The following is a 20,533-nucleotide window of genomic DNA, read 5'->3' as shown; positions in this document are numbered from 1 at the left end:
AAGTTTGTTTTTTTAATTATACACTTTCTTTTTGTGTGTGTGTGTGTGTGTGGTACGCGGGCCTCTCACTGTTGTGGCCTCTTCCGTTGCGGAGCACAGGCTCCGGACGTGCAGGCTCAGCGTCCATGGCTCACGGGCCCAGCCGCTCCGTGGCATGTGGGATCTTCCCGGACCGGGGCACAAACCCATGTCCCCTGCATTAGCAGGTGGACTCTCAACCACTGCGCCACCAGGGGAAGCCCTAATTATACACTTTCTTAATGTGTGTTAGGATGATCTATGATTTTTCATTTTTACTCTGTTACTCTGAATGACATTGATAGCTTTTCTGATATTGTACCTGGAATACACTCAACCTAGGCATGGTCTGCTATGCTTTTGTCTACTGTTAGGTTCAATTTGTTAATATTTTGTGTAAGTTTTTGCATTTATATCCGTGAGTGAATTGGGTGTATGATTTTTCTTTTTCATGCCTGCCTTGACTGATTTGTGGTATTAAATTTCAAAGAATGAGTTAGATAGTGTATCAGGCTGCTAAAACAGAATACCACAAATTGGGTAGCTTATGAACAGCAAATGATTTCTCACAGTTCTGGAGGCTGGAATTCAAGATAAGGGTGCCAACATGGTCAGGTGTGGGCTCTCTTCTGGGTCACAGACTTTTCATTGTATTCTATCTTCATAAGGCAGAAGATGCTGGAGAGATCTGTAGAATCTTTTTTATAAGAGCACTAATCCTTCCATCCTTATGACCTAATCACCTCCTAAAAGCTCTACCTTCCAACACCATCACATTGGTGGTAATCACTTCTTTAAAAGTTTGGTAGAGCTCACGTGTAAATTGTCTGTGCCTGGTATTTTATTTGCAGGGAGATTTTTTTTTTTTTTTTTTTGCGGTACACGGGCCTCTCACTGTTGTGGCCTCTCCCGGTGCAGAGCACAGGCTCCGGACACGCAGGCCCAGCGGCCATGGCTCACAGGCCCAGCAGCTCCACGGCACGTGGGATCCTCCCGGACCAGGGCACGAACCCGTGTCCCCTGCATCGGCAGGCGGACTCCCAACCACTGCGCCACCAGGGAAGCCCTTGTAGGGAGATTTTTAATTGCATTTTCAATTTCTTTAATAGTTACTGTATTATTCAAGTTCTCTACTTTTGGAGTCAGTTTTGATAGTTTCTTTTTTTAATTTGTCATTATGTCAGTTGTATGAAATTGTTGGTAATATTTTCTTATTATCTTTTTATCTTAGTTTGACTTGCAGTTTTGTCTTTTTTATTCTTAATGTGGTTTATTTGTGTCTTTATCTCTTTTTGTTGTTAAGTCTTGCAAGAGATTTGTCCATTGTGCTGTTCTTTAACAAACCAACTTTTGAACTTGTTGAACCTCTTATTGTGTATTCATATTCTATTTCATTATTTCTGTTTCTGTCCTAATGTAGCCTATTGTTTTCATAACATTTAGTTCTAAGTATTTCTTAATTTTTATTCTGATTTTTTTCTTTGATCTATGAGATATTTAGAAGTGTTTTTAATTTCAAAATATGAGGATTTTAATTCATATTTTTATTAAAGTATAATTATATTGTGGTCAGAGAATCTTATCTCTATGAAACTTATCCTTTTAATTTTATTGAGGATTGCTTTATGACGTAGTGTATTGGCAGTTTCTATAAATGTTTTTTATATACTTGAGGAGCTTGTCCTTTCATTATTACATGAAGAAGTCTGTATTTGTTCATTGGATCCAGCTGGTTAATTTTGTTTCCCAAACCTTTGGTTATGTCAATCTTGGCTGGCCTTTTATCTGCTTGGCCTGCCAATAATAAATAAGTAGGTGGTTTTGTTAGTTTCTCCCAGAGGTCCTGTTGCTTTTATTTTATCTATAGTTGAGGTGATTTTATTAGGTTCATATGTGGTTAGAATTGTTATATCTTCTTCATAAATTGGATCTTTTATCACTGTGTAGTAGGTCTCTCTCCATGATGATACTTTTAGTCTTAAGGTCTATGTATTTTATTTTACTAAAGCTGTATCAGCTTGCGTTTAGCTTTAGTGTGCTGTTTTATCTGTTTTCATCTATTCATCTTAAACCTTTCTGTATTCTTATACTTTAGATATGTCTCTTATAATAGCACATAGCGGTTACTTTGATCAAATTTGACAATCTTTGACTTTTAACTGGCAAGTTTATTCTAGTTGCCTTTGTTGTAATTGTTGAAATAGTTGGACTCATTTCTACACTTTTTTTCTGTCATGCTTTTTTTGTGCTGCTTTTTCCTCCTTTTTGACTTTTAAATAAATGACCCTCCCCCTTTTTTCTTCCTCACAAGGCAAAAAGTTTAGCACACTCTAGGCCCTTGATTTTTTTCAACCCTCCCCCACCTGTATTGTTGATATTTTCTATAATTTTTCTTTCAGGTCATTACAAATAGTCTGCCCCTCTGTGTCTCTTGTAAGCACACGCTCTGCCTTTTAAGATAACAACAAACTTTACCAAGGTATTTGATCATTCATAATTTCCATAATTCTTACAGCATCTCCTGAATTTGTTTCTCTTCTTATTTGAATATTTCCTCTAAAAGTTTTTTTTTTTTTTTTTTTTTTTTTTTGCGGTACCCGGGCCTCTCGCTGTTGTGGCCTCTCCCATTGCGGAGCAACAGGCTCCGGACGCGCAGGCTCAGTGGCCATGGCTCACGGGCCCAGCCGCTCCGCGGCATGTGGGATCTTCCTGGACCGGGGCACGAACCCGCGTCCCCTGCATCAGCAGGCGGACTCTCAACCACTGCGCCACCAGGGAAGCCCCCTCTAAAAGTTTTTTGATGTGAGTCTAATGGTGACTCTAATTTTGATGGTGAATCTAATTAAATCTGACATACCAGGTAGTTTTTTAAATGTTTTAAAGTAGTAGTTTTATAATATTTTGAATGCTTTTAAAATCTTATGTCCAAGATTCATTCCTTCATTATGTTAAGACTGTCACTGCATTGTCTCCTTACAGTCAGTCTGGCTGTTGGGAAAAGTCTGATGTCAGTCTGGGTTTTGCTCTTGGTTATACACACTTCTTCTCTGGAAGTTATTAGAGTGTTGCCTTTGTTATTTGATTTTCTTAAATTTTACTGTAATGTGTCTAGGATAGGCTTTTCCTCATCTGTCCTGTTGGCATTCAGTGACATCGTCCTTTCATTCTATTACGTTTGCGTTACATTTGGGGAAACTTTTCTTCATTACTCTGTTATGTTTTCAGGTACTCCTTCCTTCTCTCCAGTTTAATTTTTTTCTGGGACTTCTATTACCTGGATGTTGCTCCTTCTACTCAGGGCCTCCACAGTTCTTAAAATATATTTTGGTATCTTACTCTCTTCCTCTTTTTCCTGGGAGAGCCCTTTAATCTTACCTCCCAACTCATCAATTTCTCCTATGTTGATATTACCATTTAACTTATTTCTTGTGTTCTTTATTTCACAATACTGTTTTTAACTACTACTTTCCCTTGTTCCCTTTTATAATGAAACATTTTGTTTCATATTGTTAATATCTTCTGTTATTTCTTTTATTGTATTTATGTTTATCGTACATTCTTGGTCTGTTTGATCATTTCTTTTCTATTGATACATATAGAGGGTTGGGGGTGTTTGGGGTTGTGTTGTTTTTGGTGGGGGAAGCACTGGTTGTACTTCTCAAGGGTCTCCTTAGTTTAGGCAGCAAGTTTGTTCCCCTGAGGATATTAGCTATTCTGAATGGCGCTGCTTAATGGGAAAAGCTTTAAGGCCAGATCTTAGTCTTCAATAGACCCAGTGAGCTCAAGAGCCCCGAAAATCACAGTTATTCACTCATGTTTGTAATCTCCCCACCAGCGACCAGCCTGGCCACGTAGGACAGCGCAGGTTGCGTACTTGCATAACTCTGGGAGATGCTGTTGACTTAGACTGTGATGAGAATGGCACCTCCTGGAGTGATGTGATATGACAGACCTTTACCTTCAAACCCTCGGAGAGAAGCAGATTTGGAAGGAGGCAGTTACTCTCCATTTTAATCCACCAGTCCTGGGGCTGTGGAGGGGGAGGGTGGAGGGATGAATCCCAGCAAGGCTTTGGCAGCTTCCCTGAGCTGACCTCCTAAGCTAGTTCTCTAGAGCTCTTACCACCAAATTCTTCAGGAAGGGGACAGCATCGATTGTTCTGAGGCATCAGTGGATGAGGGTAAGGAGAGAGCTTGAACTGCCTTGCTTTCCTTTAACTGCTTCCATTCTCTGCCAGTCTACTTCAACCCCAGGCTACACACCCCCTCCCCCATACCAGCTCGAAAGGACTGTCCATCTTCCTGTGAGTTTCTCGAGATTGTCTTTTTTTTTTAAGTCCCTGGATTCTGTGTTTCTTCAGGGTTGATTTGGTGGAGGGAGCCAAAAACTACTACTAATTTTCCATATTGTCAGAGTCCCAGAGGAAAGTTCTTTTCTTTGTTTTTAAAACAACAACTTTTATTTTTAAACTTTCATTTTCTTACTACAAAAGTAATACATGTTTATTTCAGATAAGCAAAAATAGTATCACTACTGCCCAGCTGTAACCACTGTCAACATTTTGGTTTGGCGACCTTCCTGTCTTTTTTCTTTGCACCTAGTTTTCAACTACTGTTTTTAACCTGCCCTCTGGATTTAATGTGACATGTGTATTTCCCAACATCCTAACTTATTCTTTTACAGAGTCATTTTTAGTTGCATAATATTCCATCATCATTTAGACAAAGCATAATTTAGCCAGTTTTCTGTCGTTGGCCATCTGGATGTTTTCCTACATCCCTTTATTATGTATTGCTCACCGATTAACATCCTTGTACATAAGTATTGTTCTCATCCATGATTATTGTTTGGTTTGGTTTTTTGGTGTGTGGTTTTTTTTTTTTTTTTTTTTTGGTTTTATTTAGATCCCACATATAAGTGAGATTATGTGGTATTTGTCTTCTCTGTCTGACTTATTTCATTTAGCATAATGCCCTCAGGGGCTATCCATGTTGTCACAAATGGCAAGATTTCCTTCTTTTTTATGGCTGAATGATATTCCATTACAGACACACACACACACACACACACACACACACACACACACACACACACACCACGTTTTCCTTATCCATTCATCCACTGATGGGCAAATCTTGGTTATTATAAATAATGCTACAGTGAACATAGGAATGCATATATCTTTTTGAGTTAATGTTTTCACTCTCTTTGGATAAATACCCAGAAGTGGAATTGCTGATCATATGGTTTGTTCTGTTTTTAATTTTTTAAGGAACTTCTTTGCTCTTTTCTGTAGTGGCTGCAGCAATTTATATTCCCACCAGCAGTGCACAGGGGTTCCCTTTTCTCCACATTCTTTCCAGCACTTGTTTTTTTCCTGTCTTTTTGATCATAGCCATTTTAACAAATGTGAAGTGATATCTCATTGTGATTTTGATCTGCATTTCCCTGATGATTAGTAATGTTGAGCACCTTTTCATATACCTATTGGCCATCTGTGTATCTTCTTTGGAAAAATGTCTACTCAGATCCTCTGCCCATTTTTTAATAGGTTGTTTTTTTTTTAGTGTTGAGTTATATGAGTTCTTCATATATTTTGGATATCAACCCTTTATCAGATGTATCATTTGCAAATATCTTCTGCCATTCAGTCGGTGGACTTTCCATTTCGTTTGCTGTGTGGGAGCGTTTTCGTTTGATGTAGCCCCACTTATTTTTGCTTTTGTTGCCTTTGCTTTTGGTGTCCAATCCAAAACATCACCAAGACCAATGTCAAAGGGGCTTACTGCATGTTTCCTCTTAGGAGTTTTATGGTTTCAGATCAATATTTAATCCATTTTGAGTTAATTTTTGTGTATGGTATAATATAGTGGTCCAGTTTCATTCATTTGTACTTGGCTATGCAGTTTTCCTGGCACCATTTAGTGAAGAGACTGTCCTTTCCATTCTTGTCTCCTTTGTTGTAAATTAATTGACCATATGTGCATGGCTTTATTTCTGGGCTCTATTCTGTTCCATTGATCCATGTGTCTTTTTTTATGCCAATACCATACTGTTTTGATTGCTATAGCTTTGTAATATGGTTTGAAATCAGCGAGTGTGATGCTTCCAGCTTTGTTCTCCTTTCTCAAGATTGCTTTGACTATTGAGAGTCTTCTATGGTTCCATACATATTTTAAGATTGTTTGTTCTATATCTGTGAAAAATGCCATTGGAATTTTGATAGGGATTGCATTGAATCTGGAGATTGCTTTGGGTAGTATGGGACATTTTAACAATATCAATTCTTCTAATCCATGAGCAGAGAATATCTTTCCGTTTATCAGTATTTGTATTGTCTTCAATTTCTTTCATCAGCGTGTTACGGTTTTCAGTGTACAAGTCTTTCACCTCCTTGGTTAAATTGATTCCTAGGTATTTTATTCTTTTTGATGCAATTGTAAGTTGTTTTCTTAATTTCTGTTTCTGATAATTTGTTATTAGTGTATGAAAATGCAATGAATTTTTGCATATTAATTTTGTATCCTGCAACTGTACTGAATTTGTTGATTAGTTCTAATGGTTTTTTGGTGGAGTCTTTGGAGTTTTCTGTGTATAATATCATCTGCAAATAGTGACAGTTTTACCTCCTCCTTTCTGATTTGGATGCCTTTTATTTTTCTTTTCCATTTGCTGTGGCTTGGACTTCCAATACTATGTTGAATAAAAGTGGCACAAGTGACCATCCTTCTCTTGTTCCTGATCTTAGAGGAAAAGCATGTAGCTTTTCACTCTTGTGTAAGATGTTAGCTGTGGGCTTGTCATATATGGCCTCTCTTATGCAGAGGATCACTCCTTCTATACCCACTGTGTTGAGAGTTTTTAATCATGAACTGATGCTGAACTTTATAAAATGCTTTCTCTGGATCTATTGAGATGATCATATGATTTTTATTCTTCAATTTGTTAATGTGGTGGTTGTTGAGCCATCCTTGCATCCCTGGAATAGATCCCATTTGATCATGGTGTATGATCCTTTTAATGTGTTGTTGAATTTGTTTCCTAATAATATTTTGTTGAGGATTTTTGCATCTATGTTGATCTAACTCTGATTTTTGAAAGAGTCATCTTCTGTTATCTCTGTCCTTTCTTCTTCCTCTTTCACTCTTCTGTTGAGTTGGCCAAAAAGTTCATTAGGATTTTTCTGTAACATCTCACAAAAACCTGAATCTCCTCCCTCTTGCGTCTCCCTCCCACCCTCCCTATCCCACCCCTCTAGGTGGTCACAAAGCACCGAGCTGATCTCCCTGTGCTATGCAGCTGCTTCCCACTAGCTATTTTACATTTGGTAGTATATATAAGTCCATGCCACTCTCTCACTTCATCCCAGCTTACCCTTCCCCCTCCCCATATCACAGCATTCTTTTAAAATGTTTGCTGATTCTTTTTTTAAATGTATATTTTTATTTTTATTTTTGGCTGCATTGGGTCTTCGTCGCTGCATGTGGGCTTTCTCCAGTTGTGGTGAGCGGGGGCTACTCTTCGTTGTGGTACGTGGGCTTCCTATTGCAGTGGCTTCTGTTGTTGTGGAGCACGGGCTCTAGGGTGTGTGGGCTTCAGTAGTTGTGGCGCGAGGGCCCAGTAGTTGTGGCTCACGGGCTCTAGAGCGCAGGCTCAGGAGTTGTGGCGCACGGGCTTAGTGGCTCCGCGGCATGTGGGATCTTCCTGGACCAGGGCTCAAACCCATGTCCCCTGCATTGGCAGGCAGATTCTTAACCACTGCACCACCAGGGAAGCCCATATTTACTGATTCTTAGCTGTGTACTCATTTCAGTGTCCAAGGCTTCTGTTGGCCTGGCTGTCAGTGCTATATCTGTTTATGCTGGTTGCCCCTGAGTTTGTGGAGAAGGGAAGTGAAGTTCTTCTGGACTCCAGGGATCCCGTCTCCTGAGTATCTGCAGCTACTCAGGGCTGCCCCCACCCCCTTCAGCTCGCTTAAGTACTGTAGCCTTGGGGTAGAAGCTGCTGCCTTCCTCCTACTCACAGGCATGGGAGGGAGACCAACGTACCCAACTTATCCATATATAGTTCCCCAGACAGGCAACCTCCTTGACAGGCCCAGGGCCCCTCCTGCTCCTTGCCTAGGTGACTGCTAAGCTGGGTGCAGCTAGTTACCCTCCCACTTTGTATAGAACCGTCTCCAGTGTGCATTTTGGGCTCCGGTCTCCTTGATCCATCTGATCCCGTCTGCACTCTAGCAAGGTGAGCACTCGGTGTTTAATCTTTTGGTTATTTCTTATTCTTATATTTCTTATTCAGCTAAGCCTGGTTAATAGAGGTCTGCAGAGAGCCCCTTTTCCATCCATCTTATCTGGCTCAGAGTTTCTCCTTCCAGCCCTTCTCCTGGCCTCACCAAGAGCAAGAAGGCTAATAGCCCTTGCTGTTCTCTCTCCAGCACAGCTCCACCAGCTGGAAGGGCTGAGGACCATTGGCATCACCACCAACGGCATCAACCTAGCCCGGCTGCTGCCGCAGCTTCAGGAAGCTGGCCTCAGTACCATCAACATCAGCCTGGACACGCTGGTACCAGCCAAGTTTGAGTTCATCGTCCGCAGGAAAGGTGATCACATGGGGTTCACGGTGGACGGTGACCCTCCCAGGCCCTCATAGCTGGGGAGCTGTGGCCGGTGCAAGGGGCCTGGTCTCCCTCTTGGTGTCTGGGCTATAGCTAAGCCTAGGCATTTACACCTCACCCCTCAGTCTTGCTAAAGGTCCCTCGTCTTTGTAGCCACACTCTTGGGGACATTTTGGGATCGGATGCTAATGAGCTGTGGTGACCAGCCTCCCCCTACCCTGTCCCCAGTTTGCCCAGGACTGAGAGGGTTTCAAGAACACAGGACATTCCGTTTTAAAACCAAGACAGTCCCTGACAAACTGAGACAAGTTGGTTACCCTGTAGTGAGCTCTGAGGAAATGTGGGACAGCCTGGGGTGGAAGCAGCTAGCTGCCCTGGGGTTCCAGGGACAGGGCCAGCACTGCCAGCTGAGGGTCCCCCAGCACCTAAGGATGCTCCCTGAGCCCATCCTGTTGTCAGCCTCTTCCTTCACCCCCTACAGCAAGCACACCCACAGCCTCCTCCTGCCAGGCTCCATCAGAGAGGGTGGCAGTGGAGAGCGGAGGGGCCTGAGCCCCGGGTCTCACTAGGCCAGCGCCCACCATCCGTGGGCCCCAGGTTGGGATGGGAGGTTCTGCACAGGCTCAGATGCCCTTTGATTTGGGGAGGGTGGTGCACTACTGAGATCTCTCTGGAGGATCAGAGAGATGCCGGGGAGACCCAGCTTTCCCTCTGCTTCTCTGGAAACAGCCTCCAGCTCTCAGCCCCGCCTCCTCTTTCCACCCTCCCCCAGCGTGTGACTTCCTGTTTATATTTGGCAGCGTGCTGAGGAAGTGCTTGGGGGGGAGTGTCTTTGCCCTCTAAAGGCTGCTCCAGGTGCTGTGGAGGGGACAGACGCACAGGACACTGTCCTGCCTTACAGGCTACGAAGGGCCGAAAGGTGTGATGCCACGGAACCACCTTTGCTTGTCTTGTGCTGTCAGTTCAAGCACTTGCAGAGCGGAAGAGAGAACTCTTTCTCTCTAGGGCTCTCTCCTCCAGCAGGGGGAGACTGGGAGGGCTTCAAGGAGGAGGCATTCATGCTGGCCCTTCAGGAGCCGGGTGGTCAGATCAAGGGAGCTTACTCTGAGGAGGAATGTCAGTCGAGAACCGCAGGGGCTCTGAGGTGGGAAAGTGGAAGGTATAACTGGGAGCTTTACCCAGAGAACCCCCAGCCCCACTTCCCCATGCCCCCTGCCTCCTTGACTCCTTCCTGGAATGAGGATCGGAGACAGTAGATCCTGATGCCAGATCTGCCTTCCCATTCATATCCCTGTGTCCCCTGCCTCCTTTTGGAGGGAGAGGGCTTGATGGAAGAGAGAACTTCTAGATTATCCTAACGGCATTTTGTATAAAAGCTGTACAGTCTTTCCTTTGCCGTCTCTTCCTGCCGTCTTACTCTGAAAATGCTGCAAGGAAACCGTGGAGGCTGGCTGGGGGTGGGGGAGGGGCCGGTATGCCGGAGGCGCTCACATGTTTGGATACATGACTGAGCTGCGGTGGGGAGGAGAAGCCAGCCTGGGGTCACATTTACTGCACTCACCACAGAGATAGGAGAGAGCCACGTGCACGGGAATCGCTCACCAGCCCTGGCCCAGCACCTACGCTTGGTAGGTGCTCGGTGAGAATATGAAGAGTGGGTGAACGGTCGGACTGGTGAAGAGCAGGCACCGGGAGGGAGTTGGGGGTCCTGCCTTCTGTGCGAGACCCCCAGCTGAGCCCTGCCTGTCTCTGGACCTCGGTTTCCTCATCTGGGCTATGAGGGGGTTCACCTAGATCAGGGTCCACGCACTACAGCCCACCAGCCAACTCCAGCCCCCTGCCTGGTTTGTTTTTCTTACAGCCTTCGAGCCAAGAATGGATTTTGCAGATAACATTTGCAATGAATTTAATGATAGGGAACATTAACCATGAATACCAATTAAGCAACATATTATCCCTGCAAAAAGAATTCCACTCTTTCATTCTATTCCAGAGTGGTGTTACAAGTATTATCCTCAATTATTACCCTATTCTGAATTTAGTCAATAAAATCTTCATGATGTATAGCTCCATAATAGCCTCAGTTTTGCCTCTTGGCCTCCAGAGCCTGAAATATTTACTCTCTGGTCCCCAGACTCGGCGGTCTCTGAGGTTCCTTGTGGCTCTGGTGCTTTCTGTGGGTGTGAGGACGTGGGGGAGAGGAAGGCAGTGCCTGGACCCTGTTCCTCTCCCTCCCCACAGGCTTCCGCAAGGTCATGGAGGGCATCCACAAGGCCATTGAGCTGGGCTACAGTCCTGTGAAGGTGAGGACTTCCTGGCCCCAAGACAGGCCCCAGCCCTGGCCAGTGCACCTGCGGTGCACCCCTCACCACTTCCTGGCCCGCTCCATCCAGCCCTGCCCCCCACTCCCCACAAGGGGGGGGAGAAAACCACTGACCCATGGAATCTTCCAACCCATGGAGAACTGGGGGAGGGACACAAGGAACGGGACCCTGGGTGGAGAGCCTAGGCAGGTGTCAGATCCCCGACAAGGGTCATCCTTGGAAAAGAACGCAGTGGGGATAGCCCTTGTGGTCCCCTTATCCCTGGACCAGGTGAACTGTGTGGTGATGCGAGGCCTGAATGAGGACGAACTCTTGGACTTCGTGGCCTTGACCGAGGGCCTTCCCCTGGACGTGCGCTTCATAGAGTACATGCCCTTTGATGGTCAGTGCCGCAGGGCGGGGTGGGTGGGGGAAGAGGAGGCCGGGCCTGTCGGCAGAGCTGGACCAGAGCCCCGCTGAGAGCACGACGGGGGGCTGTCAAGAACCCTGGGAAAGGCTGAGGAGGGCAGACAAGGTTCGGCTGCCCCTGTGGGTGCTGCTGGCCCCGATACCACTGTGTGTGTAGGAATTTCTCCAGGGGTGGTGGGGAGGGGCCTGGGCAGGCACCGGGGCTGCGATGGGGGTCGGAGGCTTCTCAGAGTGGGCGTGGCTGTGATTCCATCCAGCCATTCAGGCACCTTGTGCCCTCCTGGCCTGGCGGCGGAGAACTGGTTCCTGGGCTGTGGGAGGGTGAACTTGAAGCCCCTGGGTCCCCGCATCATGTGACTCAGTAGCTCCCACCCCCAATACAGGCAACAAGTGGAACTTCAAGAAGATGGTCAGCTACAAGGAGATGCTGGACACCCTCAGGCAGCAGTGGCCGGAGCTGGAGAAGCTGCCGGAGGAGGAATCCAGCACAGCCAAGGTTGGCGGGAGGGCAGGGATAGGGCCGGGAGAAAGGTGGTGCTTCCACCCTAGGACGGGAGAGCTGGCAGGGGCTGCTTTGGGGGTGGGGTCAGTGATGCAGGACAGTTCCTTTTAAGCAGGAAGTGTTCCAGGGCCATCATAGCAGCCTCCCTGCTTCACTGACGCAGAAGCAGGCCCGACGTGGGGCAGAGGTTAAGGAACTTGTAGGATGCACTGGACTGAGTGGTGGAGCGGGTGCTTGTCTGGCTCTTCCACGTGGCTGTCCCTGGCCGTGCTGCCCTCGGGTTCCTGCATCTTTAGCAGCCTTTGTTTGGGGCAGGCCAGGTGCAGGCGGAGAGCTCATGGGCTTCATACTGGAGTCTTCTGTTGTCCGAGGGCCTTGGGGGCTGCCTTCTGCAGGGCTCCTGGGGAGAGGGCCGAGAGGTAAGGGCTCTGATGTCAGGGAGAGAGCTGGCACTCAGCTGCCTGTCCCCCTCCCCTCCACTGCTCACCCACAGGCCTTTAAAATCCCTGGCTTCCGAGGCCGAGTCAGCTTCATCACGTCCATGTCTGAGCATTTCTGTGGGACGTGCAACCGCTTGCGAATCACAGCTGACGGGAACCTCAAGGTGAGTGTCCCCTTCCCCGTGGGCACCCCTGTCCCCTCTGTGCTCTGTTTATGTCTTCCTACCCGTGCCCCCTGATTGGAGGTGAGGCTAGCAGGGTACACGGGGTGATGGTGAGATAGTGTCAGAGATGGGAGGATCGTGGGAGCAGCAGATCAAGGTGAACTCGTGGCTTCCGTGGAACCGTCACCCTGGTTCCTTCCTTCCTTGGGTCCCTGGTTGATCAGGAGCCACTCTCCAGGACTCAGTGCTGTGGGAGGGCTGGGCGGGGATCGATGTGCCCTTTGCCCCCAGCCCCCACCCTGGTTGGCCCCTCCCACCAGGCCAGGGGTTCATTCCTGAAACCAGCATCCGTTACTCATCTAATATCTCATCAGCACATGCTGTGCGTTCAGGCCCAGGGATGGCGGGTGGAAGGGAGGCGTGGACATGCCCATCTTCTGTGAGGCCACAGAGACTCCCTGTGAGACCAAACAAAGAGCTAATGGGTGGCAGCACGGGATTCTTCATCAAATGAGGGGCCGGACAGGCCTCTGGTGGTGAACCTGGAGGGAGCGCACAGGGACCTCAGTGAGCCATGGAGACTGGACGTGGTGGGGGGGAGGTAGTGGCGGGGGAGGATGGATGCGTTCATCCTGATTTGCCCAGGGCAGATTAAAGTCAGCTATGGGGAGGCCACCTCGTGGAGGGCTTGAGTGACCCCATGCACGGTGCAGAGTGTGTCCTGTTGACAGGAGGACACTGGGCAGAGTTTTTATACAAGGTGGGGAGGCAGGATCCCCGATTCATGTTTTAGGAAGAATAACTCCCAGGTTGAATTTGGAAATAGAAAGACAGTTAAATGGCCACTTCGTGATGTTCCAGATATGTAAGAGTTAAGGTGAAGGTGGGAAGGAAGAGTGAAAGAACTTAGAGCTGCAGGTGTGGGTGGAGAGAGAGGCTCCGGGCTGTCTGGTCAGCTCTGGGACCTGCTTGGGATCGGGGGCGTGCTGGTGGCTGGGTTTGGGCCGTCAGGCTGGACACCCGACAGGAACTGTGCGGCAGGTTGTTATAAAGCGAGAGTGTCTTCTGGGCTGGAGGCACAGGACTGAGTGGACAGTCGGTGGTAACTGTGTCAGTCAGTCCCCTCCACCCCGCTGCGGGAAGTGGAGGGAGGATTCTAAGGAGAATGTGAGGAAGAGGCTGTTTATAGCGCAGGGTTAAGGGGGCCTGTAAGGGCACTGGATGAGCAGCAGCAAACTGCTGTCCCACCCCTGGGAGGAAGGGGCAGGGGAGGAGTTGGCGTCACTGGGCTCCCAGGAGAGCTGGAGCGGCCGCCTGGCTGGGGCTGTGGTTGTGGCCGGAAGCACCACTGCCGAGAAGTGCCCGGCCTTTCTCTGCTCTCACCCTCTGACCTCCCATCAGCCAAACCCAGGCGGAAGCCAGCAGGAGGGGGGCTCTGGTTGCAGAAGAGGGCAGAGAGTGTGGGCTGGTGGGGAGCGAGGAAGGGGGACTGACCAGCGCGGGGAAGTGGCTGTATCTTCCGCTTAGCTCTCGTTCATGTCTTCTCTGATGGTGTCTGCTTGTCACCCGTGCTTCTGTGCCCACAGCTCCCTGCACAGGGCTGACACTTGGTAGGTGCTTTGTGGGGCTTCATGGGAGGAAGTGGGTGTCCCGCCTTCTGGGACTGCCCCATCCACCCCGAGCCCCCCAGAGCTCCCAGCCTCTCCCAGAGTCAGGGGAGCATTGAGTCAAGCTTGAATGACCTCAGGCTGCCATCTCCACCAGCCCTCTGCTGTTCAGCCCCGAGTCAGGGACCACGAACCAGAGCAGGGCCAGGCGGGCAGGGTCCGGGAGCAAAGGGACTGGAAGAGGATGGAGGGGGAATGGATGTCCGTGCCGGGGCTCAGCTCCCACTGACTGGGGTCCGTTCTCATGCAGTGAAGAGGCCTTTGCGTGGAATGTCTCAGGAGAGGGTGTGGATCTAGACTTCCATGTGCTGTATCTGTCGGCAGTTATTTGGTATTTTTCAAGTACGCACCACGCGCTGAAGGAAACACGACCGGAAGTCAGAGGATGCAGGCCTTGTGGTGTCTGCTTTTGCAGCCACCTGCTGCACCTGGAAGGTGCCTGCTCTTCCAGCCCCTCCGACTCCTCCATCTAGCACTTTCGGCCCCTCATTGCAGGAAGACCTGCTTTGAGTATGACCAGCCATGGGAGGCCCTCGTGCCCAGCCCAGGGGGGCTCCAAGGATGGGGGCCAAGGCTCAGGATGAGGGGGGCATGTTGGCCTCACCTGCAATGTGATCTCTCCAGGTCTGCCTCTTTGGGAACTCAGAGGTATCTCTACGGGATCACCTGCGGGCGGGGGCCTCTGAGGAGGAGCTGCTGCGCATCATTGGGGCTGCCGTGGGCAGGAAGAAGCGGCAGCATGCAGGTGAGGGGGCGGGGAGGCCAGGCTGGGCGGTGAGTGGGCCATTGGCAGCAGGAGGGAGGTCTGTAGTGAGCCAGTGGCACTCAGTGTGGTCCGTGCTCTCCGTCACTTCTGCTGGACCTCTAGACTTGGGGTGCGGTGATGCTCTCCTTCCCAGGGGAAGAGCAGAGCCTGCACAGGACGGGCTGTTTCATTGGGTGGTGGAGAAAGAGGGGTGTCATTGCCCCTCTCTCATCCCTGACAGGGAGGGCAGGGTCCTGGCATCCAAAAACTGTCATGGGCTCCATCATGGGCGACCTTGCAGTGTACGGCGGGGGTTTTTTGTTGGGCTGCGGTAGGTGAGTGCGTGTCCACGGGGCTGTCATACCTCTGTGTCCATCGTTAGTTTCAGTGAACTCTTTTCCCCGCCCTCTTTCTCTCCCTGCTTCCCTGCTCTCCTCTCCCCCCCCATCCTTCCCTCGCCCCAGGCATGTTCAGTATTTCCCAGATGAAGAACCGGCCCATGATCCTCATCGGTGGGTGACCCATCAGTACGTAACCACTCACCCTTGTCAGGGGTGGGTCCCGTGGGGTGGGGCCCCTGCCGTAGGCGCCCCCCACCCTGATCCTGCACTTCATCCTGAGGTTCTCATCCTTCACCTTTTCCTACCCCTCCAAGCCTTTACTGTGGCTTTTCTTCCCTTCCCTGCTCCCTCTTACTGTACATGCCACAGAAATCATCGTTCTGTCTCACCAGAAATCGGGTCGGGGGGGGGGGGCCTCCAGGTTTATGATCGCTATGTTAGTTGTCCCCTGAAAATGGAGCTTCTGGGTAAGACAGAGATCTTGTCCTCGGCTTTAGAATCTCCCAGCTTGGATACAGTCACAGGCGTCCCTTCCCTTCTGTCCTGTGGGTCAATTCACGTGTGTGTCCGGACCATTAGTGCCCGTTGGTCGTTGTGTTGTTACGCTTCTGTGTGGGCAGCGCTTAGGCAGCAAGCTAAGAGTGCTACTCAGCTTCCTAGGGAGGACACAGCCAGGATCTCAACTGCTTAATTCCTTAACTCCCGGGAACTTACGGGCCCAGGGCGTCTCTTATGTGCATAGGATGCTTCAAACAGAAACACCTTTTTATTGAGCCACATGTGGTCTCTAACCCTGGGGAACTGGCTGGTCCATGCGGAGCTTTGGGGATGCTGTTATCTCTCTGGTGCATGCCCAGGCTAGAGCAGGGGAGACCTCGCCCCCTTGGCCACAGCCAGATCTGGGCCCCTGAATTGTGCCCTAAGCAAGAGAAAGCAGTGAGAAGACCAGGGGAAGGGATTCTTTTCCTCCAGCACTTGGAGCAGAGAGCCCTGAGGCATGTGGGCTGGAGTGGGCCAGAGACAGCCCAGGGACCACACCAGCCACCCAGAGAAGGAAGGGCGGCTCACCACAGCATGCCATCGGGAAGAAAACTGTGTCACCTCTCTTCTGCCGTCACCTCCACCATCCTCATCCTCTTGTGTTGGGCCTTGACCCATGCTGACACGCCTTGATGGCAAGGAGTGGGGGGTGCCTAGATAATTGTACCTCTGACACTGACAAGGTAGGGGGGCTAGAGCATGATGGAAAGCTAGAGGTTGGGAGGCCTAATTGCTTCAGAAGGAATAATAATACTCTCAAGGATATAGAGTAACTAAAGTGGTCTGATCTCTATAAAACCAAGAGTTGCCTAGAACAGGGCCTCTTAGACTTTCACGTGCCTGTGAATCCCTCAGGGATCTTGTTATTTCAGATTCGGATTCGGGAGGCCCGGGCTGCATCTCTTTTAACAGTCCTCACGTGGTGCTGGCGCTGGCGGTCCCTGGACCACCCTTCGAGTAACAAGAGCCTACAAGGTCCCTGAGGCCCCTGGGGCCATTCAGAGCATCCTGTTGCTTTGTGTATGCTTCTGACCTGCTTGAGATATTGTTGAAATAGATTAAATATTTACCTTAGTGTGTTGTCTATAAACTATATGATTTCTCTTAGCCCTTCCCGGAGAATGTGAAGATGAGAGTAACTAATTGGTGATTCAGGCTGAGGCCTCGCTATCGTTTTAAGAAAATGAAGGGACAGAGCAGTCATCTGATCGAGGCTTCAGTCTTCAGACCTTAGGTGTTTCTTAAGAGAACTTGGGCAACAGGAAAGCTGTGAGGAGGGGAGCCCAGGTGGGAGCACCCACAGAGCCCACTGCAGGGCAGGCAGAGCCTGCGGGACCCTGGCCCTGTGTGCCTCCTGGCGAGGAGGGCTGCACGTGTTCATTCCGGGGGCCCCTCTCTGTGTATCGTCGCTTTGCTCTCTCTCCTCGCTGTGCTCTTTGCCCCTCGTTCCCCTTTCCCCAGTGTGAACGGGAGCACTCGGGGTTTGGTGGGCAGAGGCTTGGGGAGGGAGGTGGGAAAAGGCCTGCCTTTGGGCTGAGCCTTTCTTCTCTTTCCTTTTCCTTCCAGAGTTATTTGTGATGTGCCAAGATTCCCCACCAGCCGTTCCAAGCATCTCCTTCAGGGACTCGCTCCATGTTCAGGGTCTGAGGCACAGAGTGAGTTTCTCCAGCCAGACGGTGACTTTGTGGAAAGGGGGCTGGCCCCCCCAGGTCCCTCGCCTCGCCCAGCGGTGGCTGGCATCTGGGCTCCCTCAGAGACATTACAGTTCCCACCTCGACTCAGATGCCAACCCAAAGTGCCTTAGCCCAGAGCCCCGGGCTCCTGCCACCCCATCAGGACCTCTGCCCACCTCAGGCCAACTGACCCACGTGGACAGGGAAGGACAGGCGGCTATGGTAGACGTGGGTGGGAAGCCAGACACAGAGCGGGTGGCCGTGGCCTCAGCCGTGGTCCTCCTGGGGCCTGTGGCCTACAAGCTCGTCCAGGAGAACCAGCTAAAGAAGGGAGACGCCCTGGTGGTGGCCCAGCTGGCAGGCATCCAGGCGGCCAAGCTGACCAGCCAGCTGATCCCGCTGTGCCACCACGTGGCCCTGAGCCACGTCCAGGTGCAGCTGGAGCTGGACAGCACACGCCACGCCGTGGTGGTCCGGGCGTCTTGCCGGGCTCGGGGCCCCACTGGGGTGGAGATGGAGGCCCTGACCTCCGCTGCCGTGGCCGCCCTCGCCCTGTATGACATGTGCAAGGCTGTCAGCAGGGACATCGTGTTGGCGGAGATCAAGCTCGTCAGCAAGACCGGGGGTCAGCGGGGGGACTTCCATCGGACGTAGAGCTCCTGCCCCCTCTCACCCCTGGCCCAGCGAGGTCAAGAGATGGGATGAGATTTCAGCCAAGGGAAAGATGTCAAGTTCCTTTCACCCCGCCACCAGTTACCTTCAACCGGTAGGAACCCCAGGTCAGCCCACCCCTCTACTGCTCGATGACCTACACTGCCCTGAGAGGTTTCCTTTCTTCCGAGAGGAAACCAGCAGGCCCGTCAGCCTTCCTGGACCCTAACTAAGGTTGTGGGAGGTGGCTGGCCGCAGCAAGCAAGGCTAGATAACCCCCGAATCACACTGAGTGACTTGTGGACTCTCTCCGACAATTGAGCCCATAACCTCCCCTTCCCTCTTGGGTTTTCTCTTCTCCTTCCTTCCCCGGGAGGGAACCAAGGGCTCCCAAGCAGGGGCCTCGTGGGCCACAGCCCTGAGGCCTCCTGACCAAGCACACCTCCCACACCTGCCCCGCGCACGGCCTTTCCACCTGCACCCCTTCGTCCTGGGACACACCAGGGGAGGAGGAGCAATGGAGCTTGCCTTCACCCACACGGTGCACCAAATAAAGCCACGATGCCCATTTGGGGGATGCAAGAACGAGGACTGTGTCTGTGCCGAGGGCACCGAGCCGCCGTGATGGCAGGCCCACCCCCAACCCAACGCCCCCTGGGGGAAGAGGAGCAGGAGAGACGCTGGAAAAGCAAAGGGGCGTGTTCTCCGTGCACCCCGCCTTCCCTGGGGGAGAAGGCAGGAGTGGAGAGGGAGGCCCAGAGATGCAGCATCTCCAGTAGCACTGTCAGGTAGGGGTGTCTGAAGCCCATCCCGTCGCCGGCTGGTGGAGGTCACGGGGTGCAATTAGAGGCTCCCGGTTTTCACATCCCCAAACGCTGGACGCGCTTGCGGGGTTCTCTCGGTGTGGGTAGGTGTCTAGTTCTAGCCTCACTCCCCCGGCCCCCCCCCGCCTGCCTTTCCTCTGGCCCTGCACCCAGGTGTGCTGGCAAATGCTTAACAACTAGCTCTTGGAAAAGCAAAAAAGGCCAATTTCCATGGTCTAAGTCCTCCCACCTTGGCCGATTTCAAGCTACCGTACGACGTGAACTGGCTTGCGGAATTCCTGAGGATGTCACAGTCGGGGCTCGCAGAGCGGGTAGGATCTGCTTCCAACACACCATGGGCTATGCCGCTGCCCAGCACGCCTCACGTCCCAGCGTGGGAAGAAGGCACAAGTTTCAAGGCAGGTTAGGTAGGGGTGGCACGGATTTAATATTTTTTAGTATTACAATATATTCTATAAAAAAGGTGCAGGCGAAAAGGACGCTGCAGAATTTGTACATTAGCCTCATTTGTCATCTGAAACAGCTGGTGAGAACAGCCTTGGCGTGGAGGCGGTAGAGGTGGGGGGCGGGGGTGGTCACGGCTCCCCCAGAGGGTGGAAAGGGAATAGGGTTGGGGAAGAGCCTGGACCAGACCCTTCCCCATCCACCCGGAGAATTTTCTCCTCCCGCCGCCCTAAACACGCCTCCCTTCCCTCACAGGGGAGGGGGAGCGGATGTTGCTGCTGCGAAGGGGACAGGTTGCATCAGATTAACTGAATTTTACGCTGTACACAAAATTAGCTGGAGAAATGAACCCAAAGGTGGCAGGAAGGGCACCTGGGAACGACCAAGGGACAAATACAACAGGCGTCAACGTTTAGCACATCAAGGACCGACTCAGCTGTCTCCAAGGCACCAGCACTTCTTGCTGAGTCAGCCGTGATGGTCTGTGGTCCAAGGCACTGTTGGCGATCTGGCTACAGTGGCGTCTGGTGTCAGAGCCACTGGCCAGATCTAGAAAAATAATAAATAGAGAAAGCAAAATCTTCAGAGGTGAGAAGCCTGAGCCCTGGAACAATCAATATACGTGTCCTCTGTAAACAGTTAAACCGAACTGTGCTTTTCTGTGGATCCAACGTGTCTCGAACGTCTTCCATATTCCTTCTTCCCTGGTGCGTATCCAGCCTTCCACGGTGGGTGGGAATACCGGGGTTTGGGCAGGCCTGTTGGCTAGACGTGGAGCCCTCCCTATTCCCGGTCCCAGCGGGTGAGGTGGACCTCGGCCCGGCCAGTCTGGGGGAGGACCTTGCGAGGTCCCACCACAACCTTCCCATTGTCCCAATGCCGGCTTCTTCCAGCGGGGGCTTTGTGGGTATCACACAGCTCTGCGGCCACTCTTCCTGGTAAGCCTTCACCTTACCCTCACCTGGACGCCAGGATGGCTGCTTCACACCGGTCCCCACCAGGCTTACACTTGCTCAATCCCTCCCCCTTGAACCAACACCCATGTTGGGCTCAGCAACCCTGCAGCCACTATGGTCCCACCCCCAGAAAAGACAGGCAGCTGAAGAGTGGGCCCAGCCCACCAGTCTGTCCACTGGCAATAACCCTGAGCTGGAGGAGGAGGTCAGAAGGCGAGAAAC

The 20,533-nt window shown here is 50.7% G+C and overlaps 2 protein-coding genes across 7 annotated transcripts in view; one reads left to right on the top strand and one right to left on the bottom strand.

Moving 5' to 3' along the window:
* The window catches only part of MOCS1 (molybdenum cofactor synthesis 1), a 37,807-nt gene extending 17,294 nt beyond the window's left edge, over positions 1 to 20,513 (top strand). For 2 of the 6 annotated variants that reach the window (XM_082847524.1, XM_082847526.1), the window contains exons 4-11: positions 8,453 to 8,617; positions 10,874 to 10,935; positions 11,227 to 11,338; positions 11,748 to 11,860; positions 12,360 to 12,470; positions 14,762 to 14,882; positions 15,347 to 15,394; positions 17,330 to 19,198. In XM_082847524.1, the coding sequence (XP_082703650.1) occupies positions 8,453 to 8,617; positions 10,874 to 10,935; positions 11,227 to 11,338; positions 11,748 to 11,860; positions 12,360 to 12,470; positions 14,762 to 14,882; positions 15,347 to 15,394; positions 17,330 to 18,090 (1,493 nt within the window). In that variant the 3' untranslated portion in view covers positions 18,091 to 19,198. Of the gene's footprint in view, positions 1 to 8,452; positions 8,618 to 10,873; positions 10,936 to 11,226; positions 11,339 to 11,747; positions 11,861 to 12,359; positions 12,471 to 14,761; positions 14,883 to 15,346; positions 15,410 to 17,329; positions 19,199 to 20,420 lie in introns of those variants that run through there. The other 4 variants (XR_014326491.1, XR_014326492.1, XM_082847527.1 and 1 more) reach the window with 4 other exon arrangements.
* DAAM2 (dishevelled associated activator of morphogenesis 2) overlaps positions 19,315 to 20,533 on the bottom strand; it is a 113,499-nt gene continuing 112,280 nt past the window's right edge. Inside the window, exon 27 of the transcript XR_014326490.1 lies at positions 19,315 to 19,904. The gene's annotated coding sequence lies outside the window, so the exon portion shown is untranslated. The remainder of the gene's footprint in view (positions 19,905 to 20,533) is intronic.

This window comes from Leucopleurus acutus, assembly GCF_964270905.1.
Source record: "Leucopleurus acutus genome assembly, chromosome: 10".
NCBI lineage: Eukaryota > Metazoa > Chordata > Mammalia > Artiodactyla > Delphinidae > Leucopleurus > Leucopleurus acutus.
Note: the sequence above shows the minus strand (reverse complement) of the source record. Positions and strands in the feature narration are given on the sequence as shown.